This window comes from Macrotis lagotis, chromosome 7, assembly GCF_037893015.1.
Source record: "Macrotis lagotis isolate mMagLag1 chromosome 7, bilby.v1.9.chrom.fasta, whole genome shotgun sequence".
NCBI classification, from domain to species: Eukaryota; Metazoa; Chordata; class Mammalia; order Peramelemorphia; family Peramelidae; genus Macrotis; species Macrotis lagotis.
This window is the reverse complement of record NC_133664.1, coordinates 208982024-209004058: the sequence shown is the minus strand read 5'-3', so window position 1 is coordinate 209004058 and position 22035 is coordinate 208982024. Positions and strand designations below refer to the sequence as shown.

General features: G+C 39.0%; 1 protein-coding gene across 1 annotated transcript in view; it reads left to right on the top strand.

Annotated features, from left to right (window-relative positions):
* Nucleotides 1–22035, top strand: part of TEAD4 (TEA domain transcription factor 4) — a 95765-nt gene that overhangs the window by 59193 nt on the left and 14537 nt on the right. Inside the window, exons 5-12 of the mRNA XM_074195324.1 lie at nt 801–865; nt 2623–2685; nt 3342–3425; nt 5322–5450; nt 6088–6131; nt 6667–6722; nt 8173–8303; nt 10082–10255. Of these exons, the coding sequence (XP_074051425.1) occupies nt 801–865; nt 2623–2685; nt 3342–3425; nt 5322–5450; nt 6088–6131; nt 6667–6722; nt 8173–8303; nt 10082–10255 (746 nt within the window). The remainder of the gene's footprint in view (nt 1–800; nt 866–2622; nt 2686–3341; nt 3426–5321; nt 5451–6087; nt 6132–6666; nt 6723–8172; nt 8304–10081; nt 10256–22035) is intronic.

The window sequence follows — 22035 nt, the reverse complement described above, 5'->3', positions numbered from 1 at the left end:
CCCAGATCTCCTGACTCAAGGCCAGGGCTCCTACCTCTTCCTTAATCACCCCACCTTCTCCATAAAAACTTCCTTGGTCAATCAAGCACATAATGATCTTCCTCTTCTGAATTCTCACTACTTTCTTATTTTGGGCACTTGTTTCCTGTCCATTGCCACTAGTTCATTTTCCACATATGTGTATTGTTTTTACCCCCAATTGTATTACAACTCCTCGAGGATTGGATCACAGAAAACAAATGACTTATTAAATTAGTTCATTTTATACTTAAGGATTAGCACTTATTCTCTGCTAAAGGAAGTATGATGGCACGGGACCAGAGGAAATCAATATCCCCCTTCCTATATGTCCTGAAAAGTTTCCTGGAAGAGTTATAATCTTAAGCTTTTTAATTAAGAAGAGGGAGAACTGATGAACTGGAGAGAAAGAAAATTGTAGTCTTATTCTTATAATTAGGTTATAAGTTCCTTCAAAGCATGGTCCTCTTCTAGTACATTTCTGCATCTTCTTTTGCTCATTGGACATGTACATATTGACTAACTGAATAAGGTGATGAAAAAGATGATTGAATGAATGCAACAAATAAATGTGAGTCTTCCCAGGACAGGCCTTCAGTCCCAGGAGGCAGACTGATCTCTTTGATTCTTTCATTCTCAAGCTGCATCATCATGATCTAAAACCACAATTACTTCTGCCAATACTCAGTCCTTCTGGCTTTCCTCATCCCCATCCTCTGTCCCTTCCCCCAAAATGTGCCCCCATCTTCCTTGACTCAATAAGCTGTCTTGTGTCTCTACAGGTCGTAATGAGCTGATTGCTCGCTACATTAAGCTCCGGACTGGGAAAACTCGAACCAGGAAGCAGGTGAGTGCTTTGGACATGGTTAACAATGAGTCAATATCTCACAACCTACAGGTTTCCCAAAAGCAAAGAGTCTTCCTATGACCTTTGGTGATGGTGCCAGTTTAAGGGTTGATATATTTTGTCAAAGATGCTTATTTAAGAGGCAGCTAAGTGGCAAAGTGGATAGAGCACCGACCCTGAAGAAAGAAAAACCTGAGTTCAAATCTGAACTCAGACCTTGGGCAAGTCATTTAACCCCATTGCCTTGTAAAAACAAATTTAAAAACCTAGATGCTTATGTGAACTAGGTTTCTCATGGACCAGGGGTTGGATATTACCATATTCCTTTTTTTTAAAGAAAGATTTTATTAGGGGCGGCTAGGTGGCCCAGTGGATAAAGCACTGGCCCTGGAGTCAGGAGTACCTGGGTTCAGATCCCATCTCAGACACTTAATAATTACCTAGCTGTGTGGCCTTGGGCAAGCCACTTAACCCTGTTTTCCTTGCAAAAAACCTAAAAAAAACTTCAGAAAATGATTTGACAAAAGAAAGATTTTATTTATTTTGAATTTTAAAAATTTTCTCCTATTCTTGCTTCCCTCCCCCCACCCCCACAGAAGGCAGTCTATTAGTTGTTTCTATGGATATTTTCATATTCTTTATAATAATGTTTTTTATTTTTGCAAAAGCATACAATCTTCTCCATTCCTGAGAGCCCCTTAGGGTTAAAATATTTAGAATTGGAATGGATTCTTTCTTTTTTAACTTAGTAATATTTATTTTAAAATTTTATATACATATATATATGTTTATAAAATTTTGAGTTCCAAATTTTTCTTCCCCCAAGACAGCAAGTGATCTGATATAGGTTATATATGCACAATCATATTAAACATATTTCCATATTAGTCATGTTTGAAAGAAGAATTAGAACAATTGGAAAATCACAAGAAATTTTTAAAAAGTGAAAATAGTATGCTTTGATCTGCATTCAGATGCCATAGTTCTTTTTTTCTGTATGTGGATGATATTTTCCATCACAAGTCCTTTGGAATTGTCTTTGATCATTGTATTACAGAGAAGAGCTAAGTTTATCATGACTGATCATTACATAATAGTGCTGTTACTGTGTACAATGTACTATGTACTCTGATTCTTCTCACTTCATTCAGAATCAGTTCATGTAAGTCTTTCCAGGTTTCTCTGAAATCTACCTGTTCACCTTTTCTTTTAGCGCAATGGTATTTTTATTACATTCATATACCACAACTTGTTTGGTCATTCCCCAATTGATTGGTATCTTTTTAGGTTCCAATTATTTGCCACCACAAAAAATATTTTTGTACATGTGTGTCCTTTCCTCTTTTTTTTTATGATCTCTTTGAGATACAGATCTAGTAGTGATATTGCTAGATCAAAGGGTATATACACAATTGGATTGCCTTTGGGGCATTGTTCCAAACTGCTTGAGTTGGAATGGATTCTGGTCACAGTATTTTACACGTAAGGAAATGGAAACCCAGAAAGAAAGTTACTTGTCCAAAATCAAACAAGTAGCAAGTAGCAGAACTAGAAAGAGAAGCCTATAGCAGCTGTCCTCCCTGTCTTGTCTTTGGCATGACCCTTTTGAAATGTTACTGAACCCCCTAGTTTAGCTTAATAAGTCAGGTTTAAATTTTGAGGCGGAGGAGGACCAGGGACCCAAGGAGACAGACGGAAGGTAATCAAGGGGCCTCACCTAAGTGCAGGACAAGAACATAATGTATTCTCTCTTGCAGGTATCTAGTCACATCCAGGTGCTGGCTCGTCGTAAAGCCCGGGAGATCCAAGCCAAGTTAAAGGTAAAGCAGGTCCCAGGATGGTTCACCCTCCCCTAGCAGTAAGAGGGGTAGAGACCCTGAGGGCAAAAAACTCCATTCCCTCCCCCATCAAGGGGAAATCTCTCTTCATTCCTTTTCTGTTTGGTAAACCAAGGCCTCTTGAAGTTGAATCATCACAAGTTGCTAGTAGAAAATAAGGAAGAACAGAGAACCAAATAAACACTGTAATCCATGGCCCCTAAGGTGCTCCTCTATCTCTGTACTAATTACTCTTAAATAAGAATCCTCAGGGCTAATTGGTAGTGATTCTTCCCAAGTCTGTCCAGGGTCCTGAAAGAACCAAGGTATACCACCGTGGCCCGGGGTGTCAGTTTAAACTCTACCTTACTCTATGCTATGCCAGAACCCAAGCCTTTACCAACATCTTGGGTATCCTCCTGCTGTCTCCTAATTCTTCCCCCCCACCAACTCTGCTTACTTATGAGCAGTCCAGCTGTCCTCCCCCCTGAAGCAGCTATAGTAAAGGCACCTCTAAGTAACAGTTGGAGTGGCTGCAGCTGCGGCCCTTCATTCATAGCATGTGAACATGGAGCTTCTGAACCCTATTTGCTTTGGGCTTTCCTCTTGCCTAAGCTTGCCCCTTACTGCCCTCTCTCATTCTGTGTTCAAATCCCCAGTCAACCAGCTGCTGGGCTGGAGACCACAGCAGGGTATTTATCATGGAGAACAATTGCTCCTGTGTTATCTCCAGAGTCATAAAAGTGAGTGTGAATTTGCTTGGGCCACACTGTGTAGCTTTTTTTTTTTTTTTTGCCTTCATTGTATTGTTCTTTGTTCTTTGTGTATGTTGCAGTCCAGTTCCTTAGTGTCTTCCCCCATCATGCACATTCCTTTATTTCCTCCCCTTAAGACACCTCTCCCTCCTCACTTCCCTGCCCAGCTGACAGCATCGAGTTTCCTGAGCCAGGGAGAAGTTTTGGTTCAATTTGACCCCTGGTCGCTCAGAATGAGATTTAATTCTTCAACTCAACAAACATTTAAGAACCTTCTTTCCAGGGTGGCTAGGTGGAGTAGTGGATAAAGCGCCAGCCCTGGAGTCAGGAGTACCTGGGTTCAAATCTGGTCTCAGACTCTTAATAATTACCTAGCTGTGTGGCCTTGGGCAAGCCATTTAACTGCATTTGCCTTGCAAAAACCTTAAAAAAAATAACCTTCTTTCCCTTTGTGGGTTTCTTTTCCCCTACAAGATTGTAGTGGTTTAGTTCAAAGGTTAACAATCTTTCAGAGGTAGCCTGATAATATACAGATATCTCTGGAAAAGGTCACATTTTTATCTAGCTTGAAGTCTAATCAATTAGCCTTAGGCTTAATATCTAGTCAGCTAAGATTGAGAGAGGGATAGAAGAAAGACTCAGCCTGTCAGGAGTAGGGAAAGGGGCTCTATGTGTGTGTGTGTGTGTGGGGGGAGTATGAGATATAGAGCTGGATGTTATCTTAGATGACTTTTTCTTCAACCCCCTTATTTTACAGGTGAGGGCATTGATTTCACAATTTTGCCTAGTATCTGCTGGCCATGGCTCCTCAAAACCATCTCCCGAGTCACCATTAGTAGGTCTGCCATTGCTAACCCCTAATTTAGCCCAATCAGGCTAAATCATTGGTGATGTGTGCATAGAGTACTGAACTTAGAATCAGGAAGAATTGAATTCAAATTTGGCCTCAGACACTTACCTGCATGGGACCCTGGACAAGTCACTTAACTCTATTTACCTCTGTTTCCTCATCAGTATAGTTAGTTGCAGGTAGAAATGATAAACCATAGCAGGATCTTTGCCAAGAAAACCCCAAATGGGGTCGCAGAGAATTGGACATGAATGAAATGATTGAACAACAACAACGTTATATACATATATTTTGAATCAGAAGTGGCTTAGAGTGGGGCTTCTAGATACCATCATTTCTCCAGATAGTTCAGTAAGACTTCAGAAATGAGAATAGATTTAACTAAAATAAATCCACCTGAGGCTGACACTTCATAACTAAGGAGGAACAGCTTCTAGGAGTTTCCTAGGATGGAATGTACTAAACTATAGTTTATTAATTACCTATATATTTATATTCCACTTTTAACTTTTCAAAGTCCTTTCATGTGCTTTAGGATCCCTGATCAAGAACTAGAAAGGGACCTCATGAGGTCATCTAATTCAATTTCATTTTAGAGATGAGGAAATAGATAACCAAGAGATTTAATGACTTGCCTAAAATTACTCAGGTAGTAGGAAGTAGCTGCACCAGAATGTGAACACTGGGTCTCTGATTCCAAATCCAGAGCCCTTTCTTCTGCTCAGGACTTTGTCTTATTTGATCCTTATGAAATCCCTGTGGGGTAGATATGTGGGTATTGTTATAGCTATAGGAAATTGTGATGCAAAGGTCTTGTCCACAGTTGACTATTTAATGATTTAATGATTCAGGCTTAGAATATAGGTTCCTGACTCCTGTATAGGTGCTCTTTTCACTAGGGCAGGGGAGCTGCTACCTTCTTCCCTTGTCACTCCTCACCTTCCTGACTCCTCTATACACATAAAACCTATCCCTCTCTGTTCTCCTGCTGCATGGAGATCATTGCTACATCATCTTTTCCTATCCCTTCTTAGGATCAGGCAGCTAAGGACAAAGCTCTGCAGAATATGGCTACCATGTCATCCGCTCAGATCATCTCTGCTACAGCCTTCCACAATAAAATGGCCCTTACCCGAGGACCAGCCTACCCAGCAGTCTCAGGGGTAAGTGGACAAACTTCAATGAAACATTAAGCCATCCTGCATCTTCTCACCACCTTCTTCACCCCATCCCTTTAAAAAGTTAAGCACAATACGGTCTAGATTTTGATCATTGCCTCTTCTCTAGCTTAGGATGTTGGAGAGGAGAACAAAACCTTGATGTGGAACCAAGTATTTGAGTAAGGGTGAAGCTGAACTGATGTCTGCACACACTCATGACCCATAATTTCTCTTCATTGTTACTTTCCAATCCCCTGCTAAAACACTTTCATTATGGACATGGTTTACCTAAAAGCAGAAAGAGTAGGGCTTCAGAGCATATATGACCCTATCAAAGCTTTCCAAGGGATAGTAAAGAACAAACCCATAACTTGCATTATTATTAATTAAAGAATTCTTATTAATAAATCTTGCTTGCTAGTTTTTCTAGTAACCTCTCCTTTACATTCTTTCATTTTTCTTCCTTTTCCTCAAAATTCTCTAGTACTCCTGGCCTTTATGGCATGAAGAGAACCCACATTTCAGGTTCAGACTTTTCACTTTTCCAGTCCATGCCTTTCTCTCCATTATTTCTGCTTTCAGCCATAACTCTAGTTGGAAGCTAGACTGTATTGACTTTTTTTTTTTTATCTTTTTTCAGTTTTGGCAAGGAACTTTGCCAGGCCAAGCTGGAACTTCCCATGAGTGAGTATGTCCTGAGCTCTACTCTTGTTTGCTCTCTCTCTAACCCTTCAATATATATTGTACCTCCAAGATCTGTCTCCTATCAGCTTCCAGACTTCTGAATAATACCATGGACACCAGGGCTGGTCTCTAAAATAGACAGAGGCTTGAGTACAACTTTTCCAGGGCAGCTAATATTTAGAGACTGATAGTTTGAATTCTCTATAGCTTTACTAGAATGACTGGGTCTCAGTTGTTACTACATTATTAAAGCAGTAATTAAATCAGGTTCCCTGGGTACAGAATTCCAAGAGGATTGCCTGGAACTGGGAAGACTGATAGCTATGCAATACTTCCATTAGAGCTTTACTTTTTAGCAATGGAAATGTTCCCTTTCTGTATTGGATATAAAAATTGAGAGGAAAGAGTTAGGTGGGAGGGGCAGACAGGTTTGCTGTATAGACCATTTAAGGTTTGGGCCCTAAGATCTTTCTGTTGAGGGTATCCAACTCCAATCAAAGCTCAGCTGACAGTCTCTCTTCCATGTTTCCTGCAGTGTGAAACCTTTCTCTCAACAAACCTATGCTGTTCAGCCTCCGCTCCCTTTGCCAGGTGGGTCAGCGCTGCATGGCTCCCTTGCATGGCATCCTCCCCCAATCCCTACCTGAAACTCCAATGTGTATATTCTTTTCTTTCCTCCTACCCATTGTATACCCAGTTGCATATCCCATGGCTTAACCTGCCTACTTTATGACTGCAAGCACATGAAACCTACATGCATGTCTAAACCATTGGCATGCTATTTTTCACACTCTATGTCTTTGGTTACATCAACCACCAAACTCCTTCCCTAGTGTATGGACATATAGCTAGCATATCTGGCCCCTTAAGGCTCAGCTCAAATGCTTTTGGGTTGGCTGGAATGCCTGGCTTCCTTTGCATACCAAATGCATACCACTTGCATGCCTGACCTCTTTGCACAACTTTGCCCCATATGCCACTGCCCTTGGCTCAGCTTCATCTCCTGTGGACCCTTTTCCCTATAATTCAAAAAAACTGAAGAGATCCCTAGCCTTCACTAAAAGTCAGGGTCCCCCATCCGAAAAGTGGGGTCAGTGCTAGAACAATGGTATATAGGGTTGGGTAGATGCCATTGTAATTGGCTTCTTTCAGCTGTGTGAGGCCAATCACATGGGCCCCTTCTCCTCCTTCAGTGACTTATCCATCTATGTTTCTATGGTGTAGGATAGTTAGGGGGTGGAGTGGGTAGAGTTCTTTGCCATCCTAGGCAGTAAGAGAAGACACTTTTTCTTACCCTCCTCCCTTTGGCAGGTTGGGATGACTTCTGATATACTGGAACATGGGTGACTGGATTTTTCCAGAGTTTTTGCAAAGACTTTGCATAAGTCTTGGCTCTCTTGTCAAGTTATTCAACCTCTTGGAGTTTATAGTATCTCCAAATTCAGAACCTAGTTCAACCTAGATGGGTACAGTTGGAATGCAAAGAGAAAGAATGAAACCCATTGACCTAGCAATTCTGGGGGATCGGGACACTGGATCCTATCTCTAGGCCCTGCCTGGCTCCTTGGTCAGTTTCTCCATCTTTGGACTATGCTTTACTCTTCAATTTTGGGTATATAAATCACCTCATTCTGTTATTGGATATCTTTGTCTCCAGAACCCTTAGAAACTTACCCATTATTTCTTATTCCTGTCATACCAGACCCTTTCTTTTTTACCTTTGGATTTATGAGATAGGATAAACTGAGGCACAGAGATTTGGTGCAAGGGATTAAAGAATTTCATTAAGTCTGTGGCAGATTTAGGAAAAGGGGATCCTGTTCCTTTGTTTGGTACCAAATGATACTGAATTGGTCTAACATAGCTAGGTGTTTCTTGGATATTATTAGTCACAAACCATGACTTTAGAGACTTACACTAGAGGTTTTATTCATTACTTTACCATGCCACTATTTCAGAAGGGGACATGAGGCTTCCTTAATGGGTGTGTGTGTGAGAAGGGACTGCTCTGGTCCCCATTGGCTTCTCCCCCTGTATTCAGGGTTTGAATCTCCTGCTGGCTCCACCTTGTCGCCATCAACCCCTCCATGGCAAGGCCGAAGTGTGGCCAGCTCCAAGCTCTGGATGTTGGAGTTCTCTGCCTTCTTGGAGCAGCAACAAGACCCAGACACGGTAGGCCCTGACCCCCTGGCCTTACGCTTGAGTCTGGGCATCCTTTCCTCTCTGTTGAGGTGGCTGCTGTTCCCAATCCTATATATCTCCCTTTCTTCCCTCCTCTGAGTTTGTTTCTATTTGTTTGTTTCTTTCTTCTCTTCCCTCTGTAGATCTCTTTTCTGGTCTCTTTTCCTTCCCTTGTTCTCCCATCTCATTACCTTCCCTCCTCCTGTTCCTCTTCCTCCTACCCTCTTGAGGAAAACCCTATTTCTTGACTCTCATTTCTTTTTCTTGCTTTTCCTTCTTCCATCACATTTCTCCTTTCTCTTTTCTTGTTCTCTGAAGCACTGTTTCTCTTTTTCTTTGACTTTTTCTTTTAATGAATATATAAAGGTCATTCAAAAGTTTTCAGATGGGGTTTCATCTCATCCCTGGGTCAATTTTAATTTAATTGGATTATCTTCCTTTCCCTATCTCTCCAGGCCTCTTTCTTCCCCCTTCCTCCATTTCACAATGTTTTAATATAACATCTCATTAAAGACAGATGCCAAAGTCACTCTCTGATCCCTTCCAAATTGGTTTAAATAATTTCTTAAATAGATTCCTTGTGTATACCTTTGGAGTGAATTTGGATGGATATGAGGAAACAGGAACATGCTGTTTCTGCTATATGTTCACAATAAAACAGGAAAAGAAGAACCACCCACACCTCCTAACCCTCTAAACCTTTTTTTACTACATAAGATCTCCTAACTTGCCTGAGCAATGATGTTCCTTGAAGGATCTTAGAGAGGCAGACTAGGCAGAGCTTCCTCATATGGGGTATATGTCAGACATTCATTCCTTAAAGGTCATGGGCAGTGCTAGTTGCAGTCAGGGGAGGCAGTGTGGAGTAGAGGTCAAAGACTTGACTCAGGGTCAACAAGAGCTGGATTTGAATCCTACCTCTGATACTTACTAGCTGTGACCCGTAGCAAGTAATTGATGCACCTGTCTCCTCATCTGCAAAATGGGTATATTAATGGCACCTATATTCCAGAATTGTCATGGGTCTCAAATTATTTAATGCATGTGATGTATTTTTCAAACCATAAAGCTCTATATACCTATCAGCTATTACTATTCAATTCTGCCTCTAACCCTTAATAGTTGTGTGACCCTGGGGAGTCATTTATCCTTTCTGAACCACAGTTCCTTTATCTGTGAAATGGGGAATAAGAAAGGGCAGGTAAGACTCAAATAAAATATATATATATATATATATATATATATATATATATATATATATATATTTATCTATGGAAGGCAGCTAGGTGGTACAATGGATAGAATGCTGGGCCTGGAATCAGGAAGATGCATCTTCCTGAGTTCAAATCTGGCAAGTCACTTTACCCTGTTTGCCTCAGTTTCCTCATCTGTAAAATGAGGTAGAGATAGAAATGGCAAAAACCTTTGGTATCTTTGTCAAGAAAACCCCAACTAGGGTTGTGAAGAGTTGAATGCAACTGAAATTAAATTGCCTGATCAACAGCAAAAAATGTGCATATTTACATATAAAATATTTTGAAAATTTTAAAATACTAAATAAATGTAAATTATTAGTCTACCTAGGTTAGCAGGATGTTAGAGTCTGATCCAGCCCCTCATTAGGAATGAGGCTCTGAGAGAGGATGTACTCTGGCATAATTACATCACTAATTAGACCCCAGCTTCCAGGTCAGGGCTCTTTGGACTACACTATGAAACTCAGAAGTTGTCTCCCTGTCTCACTTCTGATTCCACTATTTTCTTCACAGTATAACAAACACCTGTTTGTACACATTGGCCAGTCCAGTCCCAGCTATAGTGACCCCTACCTCGAAGCGGTGGACATCCACCAGATCTATGACAAATTCCCTGATAAGAAGGGAGGACTCAAGGAACTTTTTGAACGAGGACCCTCTAATGCCTTCTTCCTCGTCAAATTCTGGGTAAGTCAATGGTTGGGTAGGAATGAGAATCAGGAATGGTAGAAGTTGGAGACCAGTGTCTAATATCAGTGAATGAGAAGGATGTTGGAACCAGGTAATAGAGACCCTAATACCTAAAAGAAGGAAACTAAAATGGTGGTGGACCACTGATACTAAAACATGGAATTACAGGAGAATATTCTTTTCTGATAGGTAGAAGTATAGCATGTGGTGGTGGGGCCATGGCATGAGGGTAGAGTCAAAGAATATAGAGATAAGATGGGACATAATCTGCAGGAATGCTCTGAGAGAAAATTCAAAGAAGTTGAGATCAAGAATGGGTACACCATATCAACCAAAATTCTATCTCCTTGGCATGTAATTTGAGGATCTCAGATTCCATATCATCATCATCATCATCATCATCATCATCATCATCATCATCATCATCCACACACACACACACACACACACACAATACACATGAGTTTTAACATTTGCAAAACACTTTATATATCTTATCTCATTTGACACATATGATAAAACTATGAGGTAGGTTCTTTTACTATCCCCATTTTATGGATGAGTAACTGAGGCTCAAAGAGCCCTGAGTGTCTTGCCTATAGTCACACAGCTACTAAGTCAGGGCAGTAAATGGGAAAAGGGTGTTTCAAAAGATTACTCAACTATGCCATACACTGACACTAGATCTGCCCCTCTCCTATTTCCTCAGTCAAGCCCATTTGAGTCCCTCATGGGACTGGAATATTTTCTCCCAATAGTAAGGAATGAATTCCTCCTTTTTTATTACAACTTCTTCAATTCAAAGGTCACTAAAACTCTAGGAGTTGTACCAATAATAGACACTAACTTTTCTTATTGGTACCTTATGGTTTGGAAAATAGAAAACTAAGCTCATTCAGCAAACATTTTTGAAGTATCTCTTATGTGCTAGGAACTATGGGAGTAGGGTTCAAACACATTAATTATCCTTTGGAATGGGAAGAATTTCTCATGTATATAAGAGTTGAAGGTTGCTAGGGGGAATATGATCATTAGAAAAAAAATTAGGGGGGGCAACTAGGAGATGCAATGGATAGAGCACTGGCCCTGGAGTTAGGAGAATCTGAGTTCAAATCTGGTCTCAGATACTTAATAATTACCTAGCTGTGTGACCTTGGGCAAGTCACAACCCCATTGCCTTGCAAAAAAAAATTAGGGAAGTTATCTAAGAGTAAGTTTTGGGAAGGATTTTGAAGTAGTACTATGGAACAAATAAATGGAAAGACCATTATAGACTAGGAGTAGAGGAATATAATCTCAAAATTACAGTTTTTTATGTCATTTGTCTTGTGACAATAGATATTTTCTGTATCCCCCTTTTTTGTGTGGTATGATGGAAATTTATTGTCCCTCATAAGGAAACCTAGAAAATAGTAGGAGTATGAAATAGTAGAAGCAGTGACATCAGTAATTATTTTTTTACTATCCTATGTATACTATCAGCAGTAGTAGGAGATTCAGACTTGGAATCTCTATTCTTCTACTGACTATCTGGATGAACTTGGACAAGCTAACTTACTTTTCTGTGTTTTAGTGTCTGCAGTGTAAAATGAAGGGAATGGTCTATATCAGTGATTCCTCATATTTTTTATTCCACAAACCCCTTTCAACAACAACAAAATATGTTATAAACCCCTAAGGTAATATTCTTTTAGATTTATTCATTAAATGCTTACAATAACTACATTGTTCACAAAAGCTCAAAATTAAAACTTTATAAAATATTTATTCTAACATAAAAAATTTCATTCTGTTTGCAATCATGAAAATCCCCCCCCAAATTACAAAACTAATTATAGAACATTACAAATATTTTATGTGGGATACTCTAAAAGAATTAAAAGATATAATCTAGCAAGATTTCAGATTTGCTATTATCTGCAAGAATATATGAAATTTATTTTACAAATTTTTATTGAATACAAACAACATTTATATAAAAACACTCAATAATATTTTAAACAACTACATATCACTAAAGGTATATTAAAATTTTATAGTATGAATCCTTTTGAACATCATCATTAAGAGCCAGAAAACCAGAAACATTGGTCCAAATGATCTATAAGATCCCTTCTTGTTCCAAATTCTATGAACCATAAATTCTTAAAAAGTGTGATTAATTTTGGAGAAGATAAGTAAAATATCCTCATTTTTATAAATTTTTGTAGTTCTTTTAATTTTATGTCTTTTTATTCCTACTTGACAGGATAAGGATATTGAGGCCATGCTAAACCAAGAGTTAATGGCAGATTTCTCCTGATTTCCTAGTACTGAAGTCTAGGGTTTTTTCCATTAGTTCATCTTGTCTAAAAGAAAAGTAGGAGTCTGGCTGTTAAAATCTGTTTGTCCTTGCCAACAGGTCTCTTTCTCCTGGTACAGGATAGAACAAGACTAGACCAAGGGTGTGATTTGGCATTCAAATGACAGATGGATGACTATAGTTTTCTCACTACTCTAGAAGCAGGATTAATCATGTGTAGCAGTGTGGGGAACCTGGGTAGAGAGAGGGACAATCAACTTGCCCCAGCCTCCTATAGCAGAGCTGTTTCTATTTCTTTTTTTTCGGCAGTTGCAGACTCTAGGGGTTAGATAGGTATATGTCAGATATACAGATTCTTTGAAGGTCATGGGGAGTGCTTTAAGTGGGTCAGGATAAAATAAAAAGGTCCAGTGAAATTATCTTAGGTCCAGCTCTGATAAAGAAAATTTTAAAAAAAGCAGTTCTGCCAATATGTAGCCAATTAGTACAATTGCTGGACTTATATCTTGCTTATATCTAAAATATCTCTCAGTATTACCCTTGTTCCTTATAGCACAGACCTTTGGAAGGAACCATAGAAAAGCATAAAATGTGCATGTTACATGAAGAAACCAATTTCATATTAATTCCTTTTGATACTTTGGTCCATCTCTCTTCTACCAACTTATTAGGTTCTTTCCTGACTCAGAGGAAAGAACAGAGCTCAACACTAGCTTGAGCTTCACTTAAAAGCACAATTCTGGGAGTAGCCCAGAGAGCAATATTGATTTGATGTGCAGAACCAGAACAAAGAATCCATTAAGAGTCCCATGATCTCTGACTGCTGGGGTCCTTTGACTTAAGAGATATACTTGACAGATTAAGGGAATAACAATGATAATTATGATAATTCACATTTATATAGCATTTTAGGCTCTATAAAATGTTATTCTTGTGACTGAGAGGTTGGTAGATTTTATACTTATTTTGTACAGTTTGTGAGTATTATAACTATAACTCCATCTCCCTCTGTTAATTACATCATTTACTCTTTATATCTTTTGATAATTGATATTTTATTTTATTTTTCCAATTATGGCTATGAAAGTTTTATGTTTATAAGTTACACAGTTTTCTTCTACCCACTGTTCCCACCCCTATTCCCAGTGGTGAACAGTCTAGTGAACATTGTAAATGTACATTTGTGTTTAACATGTTGATATATCAGTTATTTTCTGAATGAAGAATTAAGATTAAGGGAAAAGGAATGAAAACCATAGGATAGGAAGGAAAAACAGAATTTTTAAAAAAAGTGAACATAATATTCATTCAGTTTCTGTATTTTTTTTGTTTTTTTTCTTCCTCTTATCCTGTATATATCTTGTTTGTACATAGTCACTTCCATTCCCTTTACACTTATCTCCTTGAGAGGAAGGACATTGTTTTGCCTTTCTTTGTATCCCCCAGTTTTCAGCCTGGTACTTATTCCATACTGCTTAACTGAGAGACCTAAATCCAGCCCTTGGCTTCAGGTCCCATTCTCAGATTCATCACTGTTACAACCATTCTGTTTTCTGTGCCCAAGACCATCATTACTTTATAGTATGTCTCAGGACACAGGGCTTATAAAGGGAGAAATCTAACATGAAAGTATACAAGAAAGGGAATGAAATATTAACAAATCAAAAAAAATTCTCTTGGAAGGGAGGTGGTGCTTGGGCTGAGCCTCGAACAGAGCTGGGCATTTCAAGAGGTAGGGGTAAGAAGGGAGAGCATTTCAAACATAAGTGAGAACTTGTGTAAAGACATGAAAATGGACAATATGATGTCATACATAAAGAACAGCAAATGGATAAGTTCATTTCGATTATAAATTATGTCAAGAATAGTGTGTAATCACCATGCCAGTATCTGCTGTGAAAGGATTTAAATGCCAGATGGAAGAGCTTGTGGTTATGAAGTCCTTGAGACAAAGGTGAGCTTCTTGAGAAGCAAGTGACATGGTCAGACTTGCACTTTATGAATATCATTTTAGGATCTAAATGAGGATGAATTAGAGAAGGAGTCATCCTTGCTTAAAGTTGAGGTAGAGTGAATGTGTAGATTATGGAACCTGAAGGCATTGATGAACAAGGATGTTTGAGGAGATACTAACATCTAAATTGATGGTTGCAAGTTTTAGGGCAGAACTGGAATGAATAGGAAGATTGAATTCCTTGAGAAAGAATCTCTGGGAACCAATAGATGATAGCCACTGGTATCAGAAAAGGGTGATATACCTGGATGGAGAGAACCTCAAATGAGAAGAGGTCACTGAGTAACTGGTAGAAGAGGGGTCTAGAGGTAACCATGAGGAACAAGATGCACACCTACTCCTCCTTCAACCCAGTGTATTAGAAAGCATAAGAGAAGTTATATCTAGTATTGGAGAGAGCAGTCAGTCATGCAGTACTTTCTAGGGAGAGCTGGGCTTTCAAAATTCAGAGAAGATGGAAAGGGTTCTGTGCTAGGGTGGGAGGATTGGAGTTGGGCAATATAGTGGAAGCAGAACATAGACTTCTAGGATGTCTACATTTTTAATTCAAGGATTCTGAATTGAGTAATGGGACATTGTGATGATGCTTTTTCTTAGATTTAGGATTATAGGACTTTAGAACTTGAATTTCTCTTAGGATCTTAGATATCATCTGGTTTATCTGCCTCATTTTATAGAGTAGGAAACTAAGGGACAGAGTCAGTAAGAGAGATGGGTTTATTTTATTCTTTTCCTACCCTTCTATTTCTAAGAATCCTGGAGTAGGCAAGGGGATAGTTTGGAAAAAATAAGAATTTTTGTCAAACACGTGCTTCAAGAAGGAATGAGGGAATCTCTTTAGGTTCCCTACTGAATATGTAGTATGGAACAGGATCTTCTCTGATTCTGGTCCTGTCTGAAGAATCTTTAAACCTTGGGAAGCTGAGAGGTGTATGACTAGGATTCAGAAGAATGCTAATTTGTATTGTTTGGTTCTGTGGAGAAAGTAGGATCTGAGGTCTGGGATTTCTATCACTTCCACTGACTTGCTATGTGACCTTGTATAAGTCTATTTCTTCTCTTGGCCTCAGTTTCCCTTTTGTGTATAATGAAAAGACTCCTAGTGGTCAGGAACTGTGATAAAAGGGAATGGAATGGCCAACCCTCTCAACCTTGACCATCTCTCTCCATGCTCCCTCCCTCATCTTGTCTACCATATTGAGTTTTGGTGAGAGGAGAGAGTAGGGAAAAGTAAGAAAAGGGTTTAAAAGGTAGCATGATAGGGGCGGCTAGGTGGCGTAGTGGATAAAACACCAGTCCTGGAGTCAGGAGTACCCTGGGTTCAAATCTGGTCTCAGACACTTAATAATTACCTAGCTGTGTGGCCTTGGACAAGCCACTTAACCCTATTTGCCTTGCAAAAACCTAAAAAAAAAGGTAGCATGATGTAATAGAGGACAAACAAGCGAGTTCTGATTCTGTTACTTTCTGTATGATTTTAGACAGATCAATTTCTCATTAATGATTATATTGCCAGAATTTCATTTTTTGAGAGCTCTCCCATGAGCCATCTCTCTCTTTTAGACCTGTTCATGGAAATTCATTTTCTCTAAACTTTTTGAAATCATATTTATTTTCTCCTGACTATATCATCATGATTTTATAAATATAACTGAGGATCACATTTGGATTATTGGCAGCTTCACCACATTACTAACTCAAATTGAGCTTGGAATACTATTCCCCCTTGCCTTGAGTCTTTTTCACTTTAATTAGCCATGTCTTTCCCAATCTTAAAAACAAACCAAACAAACCAACAAATCCCCAACCCCTACATTTCAGAGTTTCATATGGGATCTTCCCAAACTCCATTTTGGTAGATTCAAGACATTGTTGCCATCCGTCTTTTTTTAGTCTTGATTGTGTCATCTACTATCTTAGCTTCTGCCCAGTTTTTTTGTGCCCAGGTCAGGCCCAACTACTCTCATTTGCTCTCCTTAACAGGACTATTAGAGTGGTTGGCAGGTCAGGAGTTGTGGACACAGATAATCTATAGTTCTGTAAAGCATTTGATAGCCTCCTGTGATGTAAACAATAGTCACAAGAGAGTAGTAATTTGATAATCTCAAAATTTGAGATAGTTCTCACTCTACAGTTATTCCTTATTTATAGGGTTTTCATAATTTTAAACATGAATAAGGAGAGTTGAGGTTTTTTGCCTTGCAAGATAAGTGATACCTCCTTCAAACATTATTTTCTTAGCTTTGGAATACAACTCCATTTGCAAAATGTGGGATGGTCCCATGGGGTCAGGTTAGGACTAATAGACTACTCATGACTATTTATTAATAATAGTTCTAACTTGCAAAACTGGGCTCAACAGCAGAACTTGGGTTCGGGTAGGGAGCCCAGAGGAGGGAAGAATATACAAGGTGCCTACCCCCTGATCATCTCCTTCCAACCCTAGCTTGGCAATCCTGTTCAGGCCCCTGACATTTCTCCTGGCTGGCCTGGTCACATACCAGCACATGACAATGAATCTGAGCCCCTCCAATCCCCCCCCCCCCAACTAGGGTTGCGGCTGCTCTGGCTCATTTGCCAGTCATTTGATTCCCCACACCTGTTAACTGCTTTCCTTGTGAGCTGCCAACCCACACGCACAGCTATGAATAGGTTAGGAGAGTGAGAGGGGGCATGGAGAGGGCAGGAGGGTAGGGAATTTGAGGCCAAAATCTTCTGAGGGAACAGAATTTAGGTCTATGAGTGTTTATGAGGGTATCTCTTAGACTGAAGGAAAGGAGGGAGAACCTTTTGAGGAATTGGGAGGAGGAGAATTGAGGGAATTTATGGCTTTGGGAGAAGAAATGTAGGAGGGAAGTTAAGAGTGTTAGAGAGATGAAGGAGATATCAAGAGTGGGTGACAAAGAAAAAACCTCATAAATAAAAATATGTATAGAATAATTATATATATATATATATATACAAAATTATGAACGCACACACACCACACACACACATACACACACACACACACATATATATGTGAAATGGTAGCCATCTCTAGGGTGGGAGAGAAAGGGAAGAAAAAAGGAGAAAAATGCTAACTTTGTTGTATATTTGAGGGAATTACAAATTGTACATAGCTTCATGTGCATTTATCTGTGTTATGGAAATACTTATTTTGTTCCATGAATTGGAAAATTTAAAAAAAAGAGTGGGCACTCAATTATATAAAGGACCAGAGAAGAGACTTAACAATAAACATAATAGCTCATATTTATAGCCTGCTAAAGTTTTTTACAGATTCATTCTTTGCAATAGTTCCACGAGGCTGATAGTACAATTATTATTATTAACCTCAGTTTTATAAATGATTAAATAAGAGTCAGAGGTGTACTTGTAAGTAATAGAACTGGAACTAGAACCCAACTTTTGTTCATTGTCCTACATGATCATAGCATGCCATTCAGCATACTGCTTTGTAGTATTCTGCTTGATGTCCCATGGGTGGCAACAGGGGTGTGCTGGAGCCAGCTCTAACCATCTAGAGCTGATTGCTAAATTTCCAGTTGTGTTTAACTTTTATTTATATGCCAGAAATTGTCAATCACTACAAATCAGGGCTGGGTTTATTATTTTATCTATTATCCTTGTCTTAAAATATTAATAATATTGATTAAGCTCAAATGTGTCTATGAATGCATTCCCCCCCACTTAGAGAACCTGGTGGTTGATTATTTATTAGCATATTCCAGGATTGTTCTATAAATATTATAGGAGTGCAACAATAAGTTCAGGGAATAAAATTGTCCCTTGTGATTAAAAGAGAGTAATAAAATAATAACAACAATAACTGTCATTTTTATGGTGCTTGGGGGTTTGCAAAGTACTTTATATTTATTATTTCATTTGAGCTTCACCTGGGGCTCAATCACCCCTGAGTGGTACGGGAAAAAATTCATAAGATCATAATTTAAGAGCTGAGTTCAGGCTCCACTTTTGTCACTTAGAAGCAGTTTCAACCTGAGCAAACCCCCTCAGTTTTCTGACCCTGATCTACTTATCTGTAAAATGAGAATGATAATAGAACTTGTGCTGCCTATCTCACAAGGACAATTGTTGAAAGGAATGTACTTGGATGTGAATAAAGATAGTAATAACAGCCAGCATTTATAGAGTGCTTTTAGGCTTGCAAAAAACTTTATATAAATTGTTTCATTTCACTCTCATAATTGTTATGATTATTGTCAAATCTCTATCTCTGGGCCATCTTTACGTGTACTATCTCCCACCTCTGATTTACTATCTTTCATCTTTCTTTTTTTTTGCAAGGCAAATGGGGTTAAGTGGCTTGCCCAAGGCCACACAGCTAGGCAATTATTAAGTATCTGGGACCTTATTTGAACCCAGGTACTCCTGACTCCAGGGCCGTACTTCATCCACTGTTCCACCTAGCCACCCCATCCTTCATCTTTCTAAGCTCAGTCCTCAAACCCTTTCCTCTCATTTCTTATCTTCTTAGCTAGACTGTTAATTGTGATGCCTATGCTTAGTTCTATCTCCTACAGGACCTAACTTGGTCCTAACTTATACTGTAGGAGCTCAGTAAGGACTTGTTGACTGATTAATTAGGACCAGGTGATCTGGAGGTGGTGAAGGGAGACTTGGGATTGGAACAGACACAGGGGGTGGATCTGAAATGAGAGAGAAGGCAAAAGAACTAAGATTAGGAAAGTTGCCCTACTTCCATCTTCTTTTTAGTCTCCTTCCCAACTTCTAACTCTTAAAACACATGGTTTTCTTTAAGACTCAGCTCAAGCCATGTCTCCTCCAAAAGACCTTCCCTGGTCCTTCCATCTTTTAGAATCATTCCCTCTAAGGTTATTTTCTCTCTTTTACAAATATTCTCTGAATGTTCTTGGGACAGCTAGGTCACACAGTGGATAGAATGCCAGGCCTAAGTTCAAATTCAGCTTCAGACACTTACTAGCTATGTGACTTAGGCAAGTCATTTAATCCTGTTTACTTCATTTTCTCATCTATAAAATGAGGCAGAGAAGTGGAAGATTACTGCAGTGTCTTTGCTTAAGAGAACTCCAAATGAAGTCACAAAGAGTTGGACGCAACTAAAACCAATTGAACAGCAACAGCAAGATATATATTCTCTGTTCTGGTTTATATGTTGTCTCTCCTATTAGAATGTAAACTCCTTGAGGGTAGGGCTTATTCTTTTTTAATACCCTGAGTTTAGCACTTAGTAAGAACTTTTTTTTTTTTTTTTTTGGTTTTTGCAAGACAGTGGGGTTAAGTGGCTTGACCAAGACCACACAGCTAGGTCATTATTAAGTGTCTGAGGTCAGATTTGAACTCAGGTCCTCCTGATTCCAGGGCCAGGGCTCTATCCACCGTGCCACCTAGCTTCCCCAGAACTTAATAATTCTTGTTGGTTGATTGATCTTGTCTCCCTCTTCTCTTTTCCCTGTCCTTTAACTACCTTCCCTCTCTTTTTTTTTTTATACACATCTGTCCTTAAGGGGGAAAAAGCTACTACATTCAAGGCATTGTGTGTTAACTCACTGTTGAAATGTGTGATGTTCTTCCCCCAGAATCTTCCTTTTTAAGACTCAGGTCCTGATCATCCACAGTGTAATAACAGCATTGTGTAGTGGATAGATCTGTGGGTTTGGAGTCAGGAAGACCTGGGTTCAAAAACCCCTTGTATTTCAGCATCTCTTAGCTATGAGTTGCTGGGCAAATAATTTTATATCTCTAATACTCAAGGAACTCTCTAAAATTGACTTGGAAATCAGAAGATGAACTGACATCTGTGTTGGAGAAGAAAGTCATAAATCCTGTACAAACTAGAGAGAATACTTTATTTGACATCAGAAAATCTGGGTTCAAATCTTGACAAAGCCAATTCCTGTCTGAGCAGTAGAATAGAAGGAAGGTCTTATTTGATCTTTGGGGTAAAAAACCTAACACCAATGTTGTTGGACCTCAGTTTTTCATCTGTAGAATATGAGCATTGGACTAGAGATTCTAGAGAAGAAAAGATTTGGGGGGAATATATGTGACAGCTGTTTACAAATTTTTAAGATTTCTAATGTGGAAAAAGGTTTTATATTTGTTCTTTTGGATCCTAGAGGGAAGAAGCAGGAGATGTAAGTTTTGGTTTGAGGTCAAGATAAAAACAAAAAAACTTGCTTACAATGAGAAGTGTTGCCTTGAGGTGATGGGTTCCCTCTCAAACAAAATGTGATTGGTCACTTGCTAGACACAGTGATGATTACATAATAGTTTAATAAATCTTATTGATTGATAATGGTGGCCAATAAAATCTTTTCCACACCCAAGGTTTTGTTATTTTGTGATCCTTTCCCACTCTCAGATCTTGTGATTCTTATCTTTATATTCTTGTCTTGGAAACTGCACAGACCCAAGCCCACCAACCACTGGGTTTTGTTCAGGGAATAGCCATCCCCCTAGGACGGCAGAGAGAAGGACAGAGTGGAAATGTCCTTCTCTCCCTTCACCTGCTGTATAGATATGCTCATGTAGAAGAGAGGTCTTCACCTCATCTTTGGACCCAAGCTCACTAATTCATTCATTGTATAAGTGAGGAAATTGAGACCCAGAGAAATGTGAATTAGCTCATATAAAGTTATGTTAATCATTTATAAGGGATGATGAGTTTGGTGGAGAGTGCCCTGTATCTGAGTTCAGAAGCCCCAGTTTCCAGTCCTATCCCTGTCATTTATACTAGTTTTGTGAGAGGAGACAAGTCATTTCATTTCTCTTTTTTCTTTGCTTTTCTTCTTTCTCTTTTCTCTTCACTTCTCTGTTTTATCTTCTACAAAATCTTGCCTTCCTAGATATCTCACAGCATTGTTCTCAGGATCCAAGTGCAATGATGTACATGATGGACCCATAAAGTGCCACATATATAGTGATAAGTAGTGATCAAACCTTGATCAAACCTATTATTTCATTGCTGTAGAGAGCACCTACAGCGCTCTACACCTTCTCTGCAGTTTAGTAGATAATACAAAATGAGAGAGGTGAGAGTATTGGATTTGGATTGAGAAAACCTTGACTCAGATGTTATTACCTGAATGATTTTAGGTATTTAACTTCTCTGGGCCTTGGTTTCCTCTACTGTAAAGTGAAGAGATTGAACTAGATGACCTCTAAGTTACAAATCTGAATCATTTTTGAAATATATCAGTTAACATTTAAGCTTACAAGCACTTGTAGAACAATCCCTTTCTCTATATATTAAAGACTTTCCCATACCCATTGTAGACAAATTATCCTTTTCCCTTTAAAAAAAGCTATGACTGCCCCATAGTGACCAGTAATGGAATTGACTGAGTGATTCTACAGTCCTTTCAAGGGTTGGTTGGTTATATCCTTGTCTTGGGAAAGAAGGGTACTTGGTTTCTGGATTTAATAATAGGACCAGAAACTCCTTTCCTGTTT